The 14,489-nt window shown below is 45.1% G+C and overlaps 1 protein-coding gene across 8 annotated transcripts in view; it reads right to left on the minus strand.

The window, feature by feature from the left end:
- Positions 1–14,489, minus strand: part of LOC104144971 (uncharacterized) — a 58,639-nt gene that overhangs the window by 29,238 nt on the left and 14,912 nt on the right. For 6 of the 8 annotated variants that reach the window (XR_011140350.1, XR_011140351.1, XM_009676249.2 and 3 more), the window contains 2 exons: positions 11,587–11,662; positions 9,803–10,293 (listed from right to left, as the gene is read on the minus strand). Coding sequence is in view for 6 of the 8 variants with exons in the window: in XM_009676249.2 (XP_009674544.2) it covers positions 9,803–10,293; positions 11,587–11,662 (567 nt within the window). In the remaining 2 variants the exon portion in view is untranslated. Of the gene's footprint in view, positions 1–9,802; positions 10,294–11,475; positions 11,663–14,489 lie in introns of all 8 variants that reach the window. The other 2 variants (XM_068939574.1, XM_009676252.2) reach the window with 1 other exon arrangement.

The following is a 14,489-nucleotide window of genomic DNA, read 5'->3' on the forward strand; positions in this document are numbered from 1 at the left end:
TTTCCTGAATAAACTCAATTGCACTCCCTGACCCATGGTGGGTTCCCCAGCTTCAAACCACACCACCTGCAATGTAATTAGTATGCATTTACGGCATTAAGAAAATCAAACATCTGAGTTGCTTTCCCTTTAAGATGATCTACACCTATACTAGCCCATGAAGCGATATGCAAGCTAGGGAGCTTCCAAACTGTCCAAAAGTAGGCAAAAGATAACACCTATGCTGTCAAAAACAGGCATGCCTATAGTAAGGCTGCAAAGCAACTCGCAGACTACTGGACAGGGTTTCATCCTTTGTGTAACCACTCAACCTAGTTCCTCTATGATCAAACATACCAAGACAAAGTGATAGCTTGCAAGGTTACATCAAGATTTTAAAATATAATGATTTTTTATCTATACAGTTTCCACCCTAACACAGACACAACCACAGACTTTCAGTTATGTAAAGTTCCTAACACTCTTTACAGAATCCTCAGTTTTTCAAATTCATTTCTATGGAAAGTACTTTGCATGAGCAAGCAAAGTCCAAAAGGAGACTGAAAAATATCATTTTCAATGATGAAAAAGGGTAAACTTAATAGAGTTCCTTTGAAGTACCTTCACTGATGTGTTTTAGTTTACCTGCGGCGACCAAAGCACCTACTACCCTTTTGAAAATCTGCATTTAAAAAAAAAAAAAAAAAAAACCCTGACATATCTATCGTCATTTCTTCAAAATTAATTGCAGCCGAACAAGAAGCACGTATGTGGGAAGACAGCTCTGGAGGAGAAAGGCAGAGAGTTTTTGAGGTGAATCTGTGCTGGTTTAACCCTGTCCCCATCTACACGAGAAGCACTGCCTCTACTGAGTGCCTCCTCCTGTGAGAAGAGCTATGGACCAGTGCCCAAAACTCCCATTGACATCAACAGGCTTAAGGAAAGAAAGAGCAGAGCCCAGCAGTGCAGTTCTCCTGTGAGCCAACAAAGGAGAGGCTATGCAGAGCTAAGGCAGAAAATCAGAGCTAAACCCCAGCCCACGCCAAGGACAGCTGTGTTGTTGACAGCCGGGCTGGCTATTCTACTCAGCCAAAGCTTTTCCCCAAAACAGCATTTCCTAGATTGTTTACTCTAATCACAGACTTGAAGGTCCTAAAAGCTCAGCCAGCTTCTGCCCATTGAACAGTAATGGCTCCTGTGCTCTCAAGTCTTTCAGACACGCTGTGGGACAAGCTTCCTGCCTGCAGTCTGCGGTGGTAAAACTGGAGCACAAAAGCCCAGCATTAATAAACACCAGCGCCAAGAGGTGCTGGATGTGGAAAGTGTCCTGAGTCAGAGATATGGTGCTATGATGCATAAGGGGAAGAGAAAGAGACAAACGGGCTCTTGTTTTCCATTTCTTCCTACCGTTGGTTTTTAAGCATACTCAGTAGCAGACCTTGCTATCTTGTGGGTGCTGACTTCTAAAAGACTGATCACTTTTGTAAGTTAAGTTGGGAATTCAGCACTTAGTGGTGGCGGTGATGGTAGCGGGGGACAAACACAGAAGCCTAAACCTGTCTCTTCTGCTTGTTTCAGTTTCTCGGGCTATATAATGAAGCCAGAAAGGAGAGCAAAAAAAAAAAAAGACATCACCCTCGCAAACCCTCTGAACTACACGAGGAATAAGGAGGGGGGAGGGGAGGTGGTTCCAAACAGCCATTTACCCTTTCCAATCTCCTCAAGCTCACCTCACAGTTCCTCCAAATAAGTTAACCGTAAGGCTTTCACCTTTTCAGCCAATGTTACCACAAGTAAAAGACGTACCTTACCAGGCCTGAAAGATCCGTTCATTGGCAGACCAAATACAACATGGGCAGTGACAGCATACGGCAAAGTTGCCTGCAAACTCCTTTTCTTCCCAGGCAACGGATGAGATATTTGTATCACAATGAGCCACATGCTGAAGGAGGAGTGGGCAGGGAGAGGTATCTAGCCAACCAAGCAGTCACTTTGGGACCCAACCCAGGCAGTCCTTCTAGTCCACAGCAAAGACAAAGGAGCTGAGGACAATGCTTCCCTATTCCAGACAGGGATGCAGAGAAGGTCCTGACCTTCTCTATTCACTTCCAAGCAGCATCTACTAACTGGTCTTGCTGGAAAGTATAAACAGGTTGCAGCAAAGCTTCTTAATCTGCCAAGCCCTTGAGGCTACTTGGGCTGAATTCAGAGAAAGAGTGTGCCAGCACTATCCTTCTACACTGTACTGTGTCAAAACAAGAAACAAAACAGCCTTTGGTAACCTTCCGCAAAAAGGACACACAACAGGTAACACGAGAGGCAGAGCAGGGAGATGCTGGGGAACAGCCACCCTCGGATACCTATTGTCCATGCTGGGGCAGCCTTTCACCTCACCTCAAATCACAGTTAGACTAATTCTGTCATTGCTGCAGTTAGGGTCTCTAGGCTTTGCTGAAAGATGCGCTCTGTGGCTTACTGGCAGCCCACCATAAACCACTGTCAGCAGAAATGAGAGACTGGGCTTTGCCTTCTGCTGTTCAGTAGGAATTAATCTCTGCAGTGCTGTGAAAGATGTAAAGACAATAAAGAGGTCAAGAGCCCAACCCTGTTCATTCACGTGCAGAGATTGTGGGAGCTGCTGAGGGGGAGCCTTCTCTTTTTGCTTAGAGGTGCCATTTTCAGGTTCTTCTCAGCAAGGCAACGTTACCCGCCACTCACTTGCTCAGTTAGTGCACCACTCAAGTACCCTGAGATGGCCCATCATGGACTCCCTTGCCCAAATTTGCTCCCTCCAGACCTACGTACCCCTCAGAGTCAAACCAGGAGCTCAGGCCTCACACAATGTCACTAGCATCAATGTCACCAGGACATCTCCCTAAGCCACTTCCCAAGCCACACAAGCCAACGGTGCCGTATGCCCGTTTGATCTCCTCTCCCTGGTCTGCAGCCAAGGAATGGCTTTAGCCTAATACCTTCTTACCAGGCTTCAGAGCTCTGAGAAAAAAGACAGACAGCAGGACTGGGAAGGTAGCCAGGCAGCCCATCAATCTAAATGATAAACCATTGGCTTTAACCTCAGGCTCATAATTTACTGCCATTGGTGTCAGGTGCTATTATTGCCCCTTCGGGAATCTTAATACAACAAAATGGCTCGCTCTCTCTAGTTCTGTCTCTGCTCCTTCCTACCTTCTTCTCTCTCTCCATCCCACAGATCTATCTTCCTTTCAATACATAGTCTCCCAAACTTCAGCCACATCTGGTTTCCTCCCCTCATCTTCCTTTTCTTCCTCTAAGCCCTATGGTGCACTCAAAATCAATCTTCAGACTCTCTTTGAGGATCCAAAGGAACCAGGTTTCAGATGTTCCAGCAGATGTTCTAGCTACCGGCTCATGACTGGAGACAGCCCACGACACTCCAAATAGCTATATTCACCAAAACACAAACTCCCAGGAAGAGAAGGTGAACTTGCATGGCTAGGCACCCGGGGAAAAGAGATAGATGAATACTGCCAGACAGAAGCACCCATGCACGAACTCATTCATCTCCCCCTCAAACTGTTGTCCCTTTGTACGCATTACAAAGCCAGATCTCAAAGCACTCAGGTTAAACAAGGAAGGGATTAAGGGAGAACAGCCTAAAAGTGTTTAGGCCTAGGAATGGGCCAACACACTCTGTGCCAAAGCTGACACAGGCCTGGCATGGTAGGAGAGGTCCAAAGAGGGATGCGTGATCAGAAGGGAAGTCTTTTAGCAGCACACCTAAAAGATAAACACAGTATCAAGAGATGCCATGGCACGCGAGAAAAAAGCCACACAGAATTGGAGCTGACTTTCAAAGAAATTCGTTTTATACCTCAACAAAGTACAGAGAAGGCTCTAACTCCTACTGTGCTGATCTCTGTTGGAAGCTTAGGAGGAGGACTAGCTTGTCCTACCTGCCTTGCTCTTGACATTTAGAAGCAGGCAGCAGGTCAACTTTGGCCTTACTCTCACTCAAATGAAGACATACTCAACTTGTCTCCTTCAGGAAAGCAAAGCAAATCATTGATTACCCTTTCTAGGAAGGAGCTGGGCTGAACTCTAGACAGGTTACCAGTTCTCTTCTCCTCCAATTCATCCAGTCCTGGCAGCATGCAGGAGCTTCCACTGCAGCATGTCTTTGCACAGAAACAATCTTTCAGATATTAGATAATAGAGCAATTAGGGGACGCAAAGAAGAGACAAAGATATCCGCTGCTTGGCAGAGTCGCAGTCACCTCCTTGGGGCAGGGCGGGGTTCCTCACGCCTTCCCTCACTATTGAGCCTCTCTACTTCCCAGACCTGCGTTTTCTCAAAAAGCACTCCTCCTTCCCTCCCTCCCTCGGTCACTATCAGACTGCAAATGCCTTAATCAGCAAACCAGACGTCAGTTGGGGGACACTGAGCCAGAGTCTTTACAACAGATATCAAACCTAAAGAGAACATCTCCTCACCTCCTCCAAAGAGGCAAAGAACAAGATACCTCTATTGTGCCCCATCACCCACTTACATGGTACCTGTCTGAAGTCCCACAGCCTCCTGCCACACAACTATATCCCTGCAGGCAGGTAGATCAATTTAATAAATCTTTTTCAGTCCCAAATTTTTCCATGCTAGGATTGCCTCACAGTAGCATACCATTTGTTTCACTGGCTACTTTACTGCCAAATGCCGGCAGGGGTGAGAGGGACAGGGCTTCCCTGCTGGAAGAACAGCAGGTGTAGAACATTTTCTGGGGATGAAAAATAAAAGCAGAATTGCAGGAGGTTACCAGAAGCAGGATTTCTCATTCTGTAATAGTGCAATCAGTCTCTTCAACAGTTTCCTTATTATATTGCTTCAACCAGCAGACTACTGCACTTGGGGACAAAGAACTGCTACGGCCCAACTTTTCACACCTGGGAGAGAAGTTCTGGCACTAAGCCCCTTAAGAAACGGTATAAATCTCAGATGTCCTAAGTGCCATCACCTTAGAAAATATTTGAGGTAGCAAAGGAGAATGTCAAAGAGCTTAAGACCATTTCTTCTGTCTGATGTTATGCTCAGCACAGGCCCATGAACTCTGCTCAGTCATTCTGGAGTACCATCGCCCAGGGCAGAGACAGCAATGAAACCATCACCAGCACCAGCAGTGGGCTTTGCAGCATCTCATGACAAGTGAGAGAGAAGCTCAGAGGAGCGAACAGAGGATAACCATTTTCAGAAACTAACAAGGGCTGGATTCAAATTGAAGGTCTACAGGTGAAAAGGGCTCATGAGCTCACACGTTCTCTCTCTGGAGGCTATTTGTCAAGTCCTGGAAAGGCAGGCAAGGGCAAAGCCCAGCTGTGCTAAGGACACAGCAATCTCACCCTGGAGTCATCGCTGCACCCCAGCTTACAAAAGAGCAGCCAGGTGCTGGAAACCCAAACCCCAGAATACCAGGAGTCACACACTCCTTGGTCACATATGCCAAATGCCCACCACTTGGCGTTCTGCAGCCTCCATGAGCCCAAAGATAGCTTTGGGTGCTGACTGCCCTTCCAGGTCCAATCCAATCAAAATTTCAATATTCAAATATTCAGGAAAAGGGCTGTTGGGCTTGATGTTACAGCTAAGCCCAGATCAGGACTCAGCCCGCCCCAGGCCAAAGGAGCAGACAAGTCATCTTCAGCATCAAGTGAAGATGAAACTCCATTCATGGAGCCCTGAACTGCTCCATCCATGGAGCCCTGAAAACATGTTCAACCCACCAAAAGGACACAATGTTCACAATGTGAAATCTAAATGTTAGTACAAGACATATTTCCCTCATCTGTAGTAGTCTTTCTCATCCTAGCATCTCAAAACATTTTAAATAATGCATTAAGCCTCCATTAGACAATGCAAGTTTGTTATTATCTACCCATATATGCACGGAAACCATGGCAGGGGGGGTTTCACAACTTGCTCAGAACTACCTACTTACTTAGGAGCATAACTGAGAACATACCTCAGGTACCCAAACTCTTTGCCTTGTATTTTAAAGGCATGGTTTCCCTACCAGGCACTTATCCACATTTAAATGGGGGCAATTTCGATTTCTCACTCTGCCACCCCAAAGCTGGTCTTCTTGGATTATGATCTACCTCCCTACAAACACCGCACTCTGAAATCCTCCTTCAGTTGCTTGAGAGGCCAAAGGAGCTTCAGCAAGTCCCATTACACAGTGCAGGAGGATGGACCCTTTGCTTCCCTTTTATCTGTTTACACACCATGTCAAGGCCAATTAGTCTCATCCCCCGGGAACCACCTCAGCAGCTCCAAGCAGTCTTTGCAACATCCTGGACTTCCTCATGCCTCAGCTAACCCTAGCATCCCCAGCAGCCTTCAACTCAAGCCATCAAACCATCTCTCTGCCCTCCTTGACCTGGTGCCTTTGGCATTGCCAAAAAAGCCAGACCCACTCCTGTTCACAGGGTGGCAGCAGCCCCAGTCTTTCTGGGACATGCGTGACTTTCATTAAATAGCAAAAGGCTGGCAGCAAGGCCTGTATGTAATGAGATTGCTGTCTAAGGACTGAGATCAAGGCACAGCTGGGAGAGGGCATTCACTGGAGCAATGCATGTGTCCGCACGAGCCAGGGCATTTCAGACCAATTAAGGGAAAGAAAGGAAGAAGCCTTCTGAGCTAATTTTCTAGTCCTTTGGAGGGGCGAAGGAAAGAATGTATTGAATTCCTCTCGCTGAGCCTCAGTAGGGAAGAGGATAGGTGGCTGCCAATCAGCCAGCCAGGGTAGGAAATAAACCCACCAACTGTCCAAACTCATGGCTGTGGCACAAAAGTGCAACATCACAGTGCCCTGTGAAGCTGGAAAGGCATGGTCTGGCATCTAAACAGGGTAGAACTTTTAAATCTGCTCCTGTACAGCCTCTCCTGCTGAGGGAGGTTGAATTGAACAGCTCAGATGACACAGCCTTCCCTATTTATCAATAATCTAGAGAGGCAGAAACACAGCAGTTCCCTGCCCCCTTAAAGGCACTCATTTAACCCACTTATCTCTCCTAAATTTACTTCTCTCCCTAACCAAAAGACATCATATCACTAGAGCACAAGACGACATTTGGACACCACATGCTGCTGGACCATGGGCTTGCTGCAAAAACTCCCTTGTTCAACCCCAAAAACTGCTTAAAACTCCCAACCCAGATCCTCTCCACACCACAGCTCTTGGGACCCATTTTCCATCACTATCCAACATAGACAGGATCTGATGCAAAGGCAAAGCACTTTGCATCTCTTTACCCACTCCTGAGCAACCCATTCCACATCATGCGCCCAAAAGTACCTTCTTGTCTCAGGACATATTTGCTCACAGCTCAAACGAGACTTGCCTGATACTCTTTGTCATCTATTGTGAGCTCCACAGAACTGCAGGAATGGAATGTAAGGCTCAGGGACAAGAGTGGAAACTGCACCTTATGTTCAGAATAGTTTCCATATATCAAGTTTATCAGCTGTATTCTCACAGCCAAGTACATTATAATCAGGACAAGAAGCAAGAACAGCTTGACGTTCAAAGCTCAGGTTTGAGTAGCCTTAGAGTAGCCGGTTAATATTATCATTTCTCATTTCCGTAGTATTCATTACTAAAAAATACATGATGTCAACTGTTGCCCAGATATTTATAGCAAGAAGCAGTCCCCTTTGTTGGAGAATGCAGACAGATCAAGAAAGGAATGCCTTGGCCCCGTTTTATAGACGGGGAACAGAGGTACTGAACATAACTTGCCTAACTTCACGACAAAAGGATTCTGTGGCAGAACTCAAAACTGAGCCCAGACCACTGTCATAAGAAACAAGATCATTGATTATTTCTGTCATGATTTTTGTAACAGAAATAAGTATAGGTAGCAAGAAAAACCATGCAGGGAACGAGACTTTCTAGATCAAGCTAGAACTAATCACAAAGCCTTAAGCTTTTATTGGTTGAAAATTAGCCAAAAAAAAAATTCCTTGTTACAGAATTCAGGCTGCATCCCATTCTCTGTGTGTGTGTATCGGGGAAAGGGGCGGAGGGGCAAAAAAAGGTACATACTTATAAATCAAAACCATCAGCTAAATATCCTTTCTTTAAAGCTGGGATTCCAAAAACTAGAAGTGTTAATGACATTTACAATAAAAACATTATTTAAAAAAAAAAAAGATCAGATGTCAACAGTTCTTGCAAGACTCATTGCCACAATTAACACAGAAGCGCAGTGAGCAGAAGGACCAGGAAGCAAACCATTTTCATAAGGTTTCCCAGAAAAAACACAACAGTTTGGAAAGCTTATGCAAATTAGCCTCTAACCTGCTATAAGTTTGTCCTTTGCCAGTACACTCCCAAACACAATGCTGAAGGTCCCCTTAAGGCAGAGTAGGCAGATGCTAACCTAGAATCTGAATCGGAGAATGTACCTGGACTGAAAAGTAAATTTCTCCAAGTACTTACACATACACTCAAAAAAAAAAAAAAAAGAGCAAGGCACAGGCTCTTCAGCTTTTTTTTTCTCCTCTCATTATGATGTGAGACTAATTTTAAAAGTCTGTTAGGATCAGCAGAAGATTTGGGTGATGTGAAATGCAGGACTGGGCCTTTTGAATGTTCTCTGAGCAGAGACTTGGCAAGAAGGGAAAGGAGGGGGTGAGGAGAACTGTACTGAAACCACAAGACTCTGCATTATGCATTCATGGGATATATGCTGTCAACAGGATTGAGAACAGGCAGCTACGTAATGGGGAAATGGAGGGGGCTCGCTTTTATAGATCTTGGAAAATAAATACATAGTCCTTTCTTTTAGTGGGACTGTCTCACAAGCTTAAAGGGGATGTTAATGAGGTTAAATTTGGTACATCCAGCCAAACAGAGCCAGAGAAATTCTTCCCAAACTAGAGGAAATCAGAATTAAGAATAATCATCTTTAACAGACTGCAGTTTACCAGAGTCAGCAGATGTCTGCAGATACTCTTTCAAACTGACACTATACCAGTGCAAGATAAAAGACAAATAATAAAGAACTGAAATATTAACTCTGCAGCAACACCTTCTGAAAGAGAGGTGCTAGGTGTACAGCCCAGCCCACCAGCACCAGGCAGGCCACCACTCTATTCCTTACCACATTTCCCTGCCTCCAAGCATTTCCCAAACTCCAAGTGTTTACAGAGCTCAATTCAAGCTCTCTCCAAAAATTCTGCAAAATCAGGAATAAGTGCATCTAGAGCAAACTGTAAACAGTTTTTAGTTGTAAACTGGTAAGAAAAACAACATACAGTGTTTTGCACTGCTTTAAAATCCCCAGGAGTAAAAAAGCGACCCAGTCCCAAGGAGGTCAAGAAATGTGGAGTGATATCCATCATCATCACATCTAGGACTACTTTCATCACTCAGATACTTCATTATATAGCCATGAGCAACCATTTCTTTCAGACTGAATGCTATGGGTCAGCTCATGGCAAAAGGGGCAACTCCACTGCAGCAAACTCCAGGGATTTTGTTCCTATGTCACGTGATAAACTGGTCAGTATGGATGCTGCCTTCTAAACGGGTAGAAAGAGAACAGCCCATCTCTGGCAAGAAACACTCAACTAGCAGAGGCTTCATCTCTGAAGAGAAGTCCTCCCTAAACTTAGGCCTAATTTATCCTAGACAGACAGAAGTACTGATTATTGCTCTGAAGAGGTGATCACAAGAAGCAGCAACATTATGAATTGTCTGAACCTTGCCTCAATAAGTCTTTTTCCCTTTTGCTCAACAACACTTGCTCTCAAGTGATGCTGCTTTCCTTGTAAGAAATTCCGCCTTACCTGCTGCATTTTTTCCAGGTCCAGGCTGGGCCTGCTGACCTTATCCCCATATCCTTGTCGATGTCTCTTACAAGGCATGACTTGCTCAAAGCCTGCCCCAACGCTTGTGAAGATTAAAGGTCTGGAGGCTGGGTTCCGCACCAGGGGCTGCAGTCTCTTAGGAGGGGAGGCACTGAACAGCACGGGGCTCGGGCTCGCGTGTAAGCTATCGGTCTGTTCTGCTACAGGCCGGAAGGACATGGCACACAAGTTCTTCACTTCTTCATCACTGGAGGATGTGTTGTTGCTGTCACTGCAGCAGGTAAGCCTGCTGACCTGGGACCACTTTCGTTTCTCAGCAGCGAATTCTCGATTGATACGCTCCAGCTCCTCTTCCGAGCTGTGGCGATCCAGGCTGGCATGGAAAAGGGCCCGAACCTTGCAGCATTGATTCTCCTGATTCTGAAGCTGGTTGGTGGCCAGAGGGGTTAAGGTACAATTCCGTCTTCTCTCTGGTGGGAAAAAGAAATAGCAGAGCTGCATCCACATCCTATCAAACTGGGCCTGCTCTCCTGACCGACCTTCTTTATTTCTTCCCAAGTAAACTTCTGAACTGTTTCCCTCCTTTTCTTCCCCAGAAGAAACACTTCCTGCTGAATGCTCCCCTTCGGAAGTTCTCGGATCTTAGTTTAGACCAGTCTGCTGGATACCACCTTGCTACTTGTCGCCTGGAAGTCTAGTTGTATAGCAAGAATATGGATCTTTTGCTCATCTCGTTCCCTGAATCTGCACAAGACATTATCTTACCAAATGTGCTATTAGTCACTTGCTTCTATCCAGAAACATGACATTCTAGTGACCAGCTCTCAGGGAAGAGGAAGTTAAGTAAGTTACATTACTCTAAGCAGCACATCTATGCCTCAAATAGCAAAGATTTGGGATTTTGGAGGTAAAGGTCCTCTATTACAAAGTATGCCAGATAAAAGAGCCTGCCTTCAGCCACAAGCTGTGCACCTTTTCAACTGTTCTGCCAAACTTTTTCTAGGTTAAATGTCTGGAGCAGCGATTAGAACTTTGGCAGGACACGTCCTGTGGGTCAGGAATTTAACTTCTCCCACCCTTGCATAAAAATCTGCCTAAATTTGGCCAGATCATGAACCCCATATAAAACACAGGGCATGCACAAAGGGCAGTGACTTAGCAGAGCTCAACAGACACATTTACTGCAGATTTCATCGACACTAAACACACTGAAGCATGGGGCCAAGTAGAATTTTCCCTTTCACTGTAGCTTTGAGCTGCTACACACCAGGTCCAAAAAGTAATAGCACAGCACCTGTCTCTCCTCTGTCATAGAACCTCAGCTAGGTCCAAGGATAGAGCTGCCCAATATCAGTGGTACAGGAGGGAGAGAGGGAGGGAGCTAATCAGATGAATGAGTTCAGGAATGGGGGAAGGGAAGGTCAAGCCTGGAAACGGTGAGGAAACGGTTTCCTAACTTGGAACAAGATGATGTAGATACACAAGCACGGAATAGGAGCTGAGGTGTCAGTCCCAGCCCTGCTTCTGACCTGACTAGAGACCTGTGGTTAATGATCTCTGCCTTTTCCAAGCAAAGTGTGACTGCAGCTTCTGATTTCAGCAGCTTCTCCCTGTGAGGTCCCAAAGGCTTCAAGCTGACTGACTTAACGCACCTGGTTGCAATACAGTCGGGACTGGGAAGAAGGCACTTCCAAGAGCAGAGGCAAAAAGCAAAATGCACTTCTGCTGTAGCATCTCAGGACCCTCCTATCTTGTCCCTTTACCTCTGTCAATCTGAGCAAGTTCCTGGTTCTCCCCCTCAGAGTCGTCGCTGTCCTCGTCACTTGGGGGGTAGGAGATCTAGGGGACAAGTAGAAAGAAAAGGCTTCATTGTGAACACTGAACATTGTTCCTGCTGCTGCTGAAACCACTTCCCCACCCATATCCTGCAGGCATCCACCCCAACTGACCACACACACCCTGTCGTAGCACCTCCCTGTATTCACATCCTCATCTCCCAACCTTAAAATCTCATTGTACCCTTTTCCTTGCAGCAACACAAAACACACAGCCTACCACTATCTCCACCTTACCACACTGTCAGCTCTTTCCCAAGCACAAACGAACATACTCTGCCCTTAGCTCCCCAGACACACAGCTTGTAACCATCACAGCCTACCACATCCACCTCACCTGGACAACTGAATCTCCAAAACCCACCTCTGAAATAAAGACGCATCCTGTCAACAGCACTATTGTCTTGCAAGGCACCCACAAATGGATGTGGTGTGTCACTGTAGCCATCTTATGTATGTGCCCACACATCCCCCTTGAAGACACACACACAGGCCACCAAAGAACAGACGCATCTTTTGCTTTTGTACAAGACAGCTCTGAAGAATGTAATATAAAAATAAAAAAACAGGACTTCAGAGAAATGTAAACAATAACAGTATGCTCTCCCTGTCAGCACTGACTCTTGCAGTATCACTGAACACCCTTAAATGCTCCAAGAGAAAGGAGAACTCATATTTTGTGTAATAGGAATTTTCAGGAATATTTGCTTTGAGCTAGTCAATGGACTTGACCAAACTACTCACCTTATACCCAAATACCTACTTAGTCTAAACATATTCTAACACTGAACAAACTTGGTACCTTGGTACCTCTCAACTATCTTCTTGAGATGGGTTGAGAGTTCTGAAGTCAAGTTTTTCAAGTAAGATAGGTCCAACTCCTGCTGAGTTCCCTATGCAGAAGAAATCCTACCCATCTTGTTCCTAAAGTGACTTTTGTTCTGCTGCATAAAGCGCACCTGGAAGTTACTTTATCTATACAGCTTAAATTTGTGTCTCCGGCAGTAGCCAAAACCAAATGAGTGGAAGGAAAACATAATACTTCAGAAGAAACTCTTACAAGAGACAGTAACAGGATCACTGCAAGATGAGCTTTTTATACCTTATGCCTTTTTATACAAAATAACAACAGACATTCCCATCATTCATAGCTTTGTCTTGTAAGTTATTTGCCCACAATAGTATCTAGCGGCAATAGGTTTCAAAAGGTTACACGCTGTGTTTCCACTTTAGAAGTGTTTGATGTGCTGTCCTTAACTTTTATAGAAGGTGAGGCAGCATGCAACTTTTACACTGATACAGACCCATTTTGCCTCCACCACTGTTCCTAAGGAAACATCCTTGGAGCGTCTTGGCCTCATTGGCACCCGAAAGAGCAACTACATTTAACTAGGTGCCTGTGAGAGGAAGATGTGCACAGCGAATATAAAGAAATAACAGGAGTAGCAGAGAAATTCTGGCTGACATGGAGTTTGACAGCTGTTAAGTCAACCCACCTACTTTTTCACCCTCCTCCATGTTTTTTTTTTTTTTTTTTCAAACCTGAAAGTCTGTTGCCACCTTTTCCCTCCTCCCCTTTTAGAGCTACCTTTTGTCCTTCTATATTTACACTGCCCTGTAAGAAGCTAGAAAATATTTTCCTATCTTGTTGCTCTCTTTAAAAATGCTTTTCCAGCTCTCAAATTATGAATGGGGAAAGGAGCATAGATTTATCCTCATTTCTAATACTCTTGAAGTAAATGCTGGGCATTATTTTTCCACAGCAACTACAATTTTATTGTATACATTCACACATATATGTTATTTAATAGAGGCAGCTGGTGCTGAGGAACACCACCAAATTAACAGCTTCTACTTGTCCCTAGAGCAGGTAGAATACCTTGTTTATTTCACGGTAGTTTGCAGAGATGCCAGTTGAGCCTGAGGTGCCACTACGCTAGTGTGCTGTACAAAGAGACAGAGAGGCCTGGTCTTCATCAGAAAAGCTAAGGCTCCAATTCCGACTTGAGAGGTATAGACCTTAGTTTGTGGCTCGTTCACACATAAAATCCTTCCCTTGGACGTAGCAGGGTTTTCAAGGAGGTTTAGTGGCTTTGACAGTACTAAAAAAAGGGAAACATCAGCTCCACCGTTTGCGCTGTGTACATGTCAACACAAGGCATGGCATTGCTTCCAAAAATGAGGCAGCAACATTTAGCTCATGTAGGTCAAAGAGCTACCACACAATACCACTGGCTTGAGATAAATAAAATCAAGAGCTGGATTTGAGCTGGATTGATTGACATTTTGAAGGTCTTTATATCTACTGGTCCTGAGTTTCCAATATATAGAGTTCTCCCCGTACAAGTGCAACATAGCCAGCCCCAAGTCTCGTAACTGACAACTCATGCCCACTAAGTCCTCCTTAGTCTCACAGGCAGCCCAAGACTAATTCATTTGGAGTTGCCTTGAATGCTTCTCTAGAGGTTCAGAGCACCTGCGAGAGAGAAGACATCTCTCTCTCAAACAAGAGGAAACTGAGTCTGTGGATTTGGTCCCATCACATATCCCAAAGAAGTTAAAGTGAATAGGACAATACGAAAGGCTTCATAGAAAAATGGGGCTCCCACAGTTGTGGTAGTCATCTTCCAGATGCTGGCCTTGGGGGGGGATGGGAGGGGACACCCACTCTTCCAGCCAATTGGGATTTTTATGAGTAACATATTAAGCACTGTTTTCAGAATCAAGGCAATCAGAGATACCTATTCAGCCATTCATCCTAACTCCCATAATTTCTCTTAAAAGAAGATCTCACCCATAGCACATTTCTTCTGAAATCCTAAAAGGTCCAG

Source organism: Struthio camelus, chromosome 3 (genome assembly GCF_040807025.1).
Source record: "Struthio camelus isolate bStrCam1 chromosome 3, bStrCam1.hap1, whole genome shotgun sequence".
NCBI lineage: Eukaryota > Metazoa > Chordata > Aves > Struthioniformes > Struthionidae > Struthio > Struthio camelus.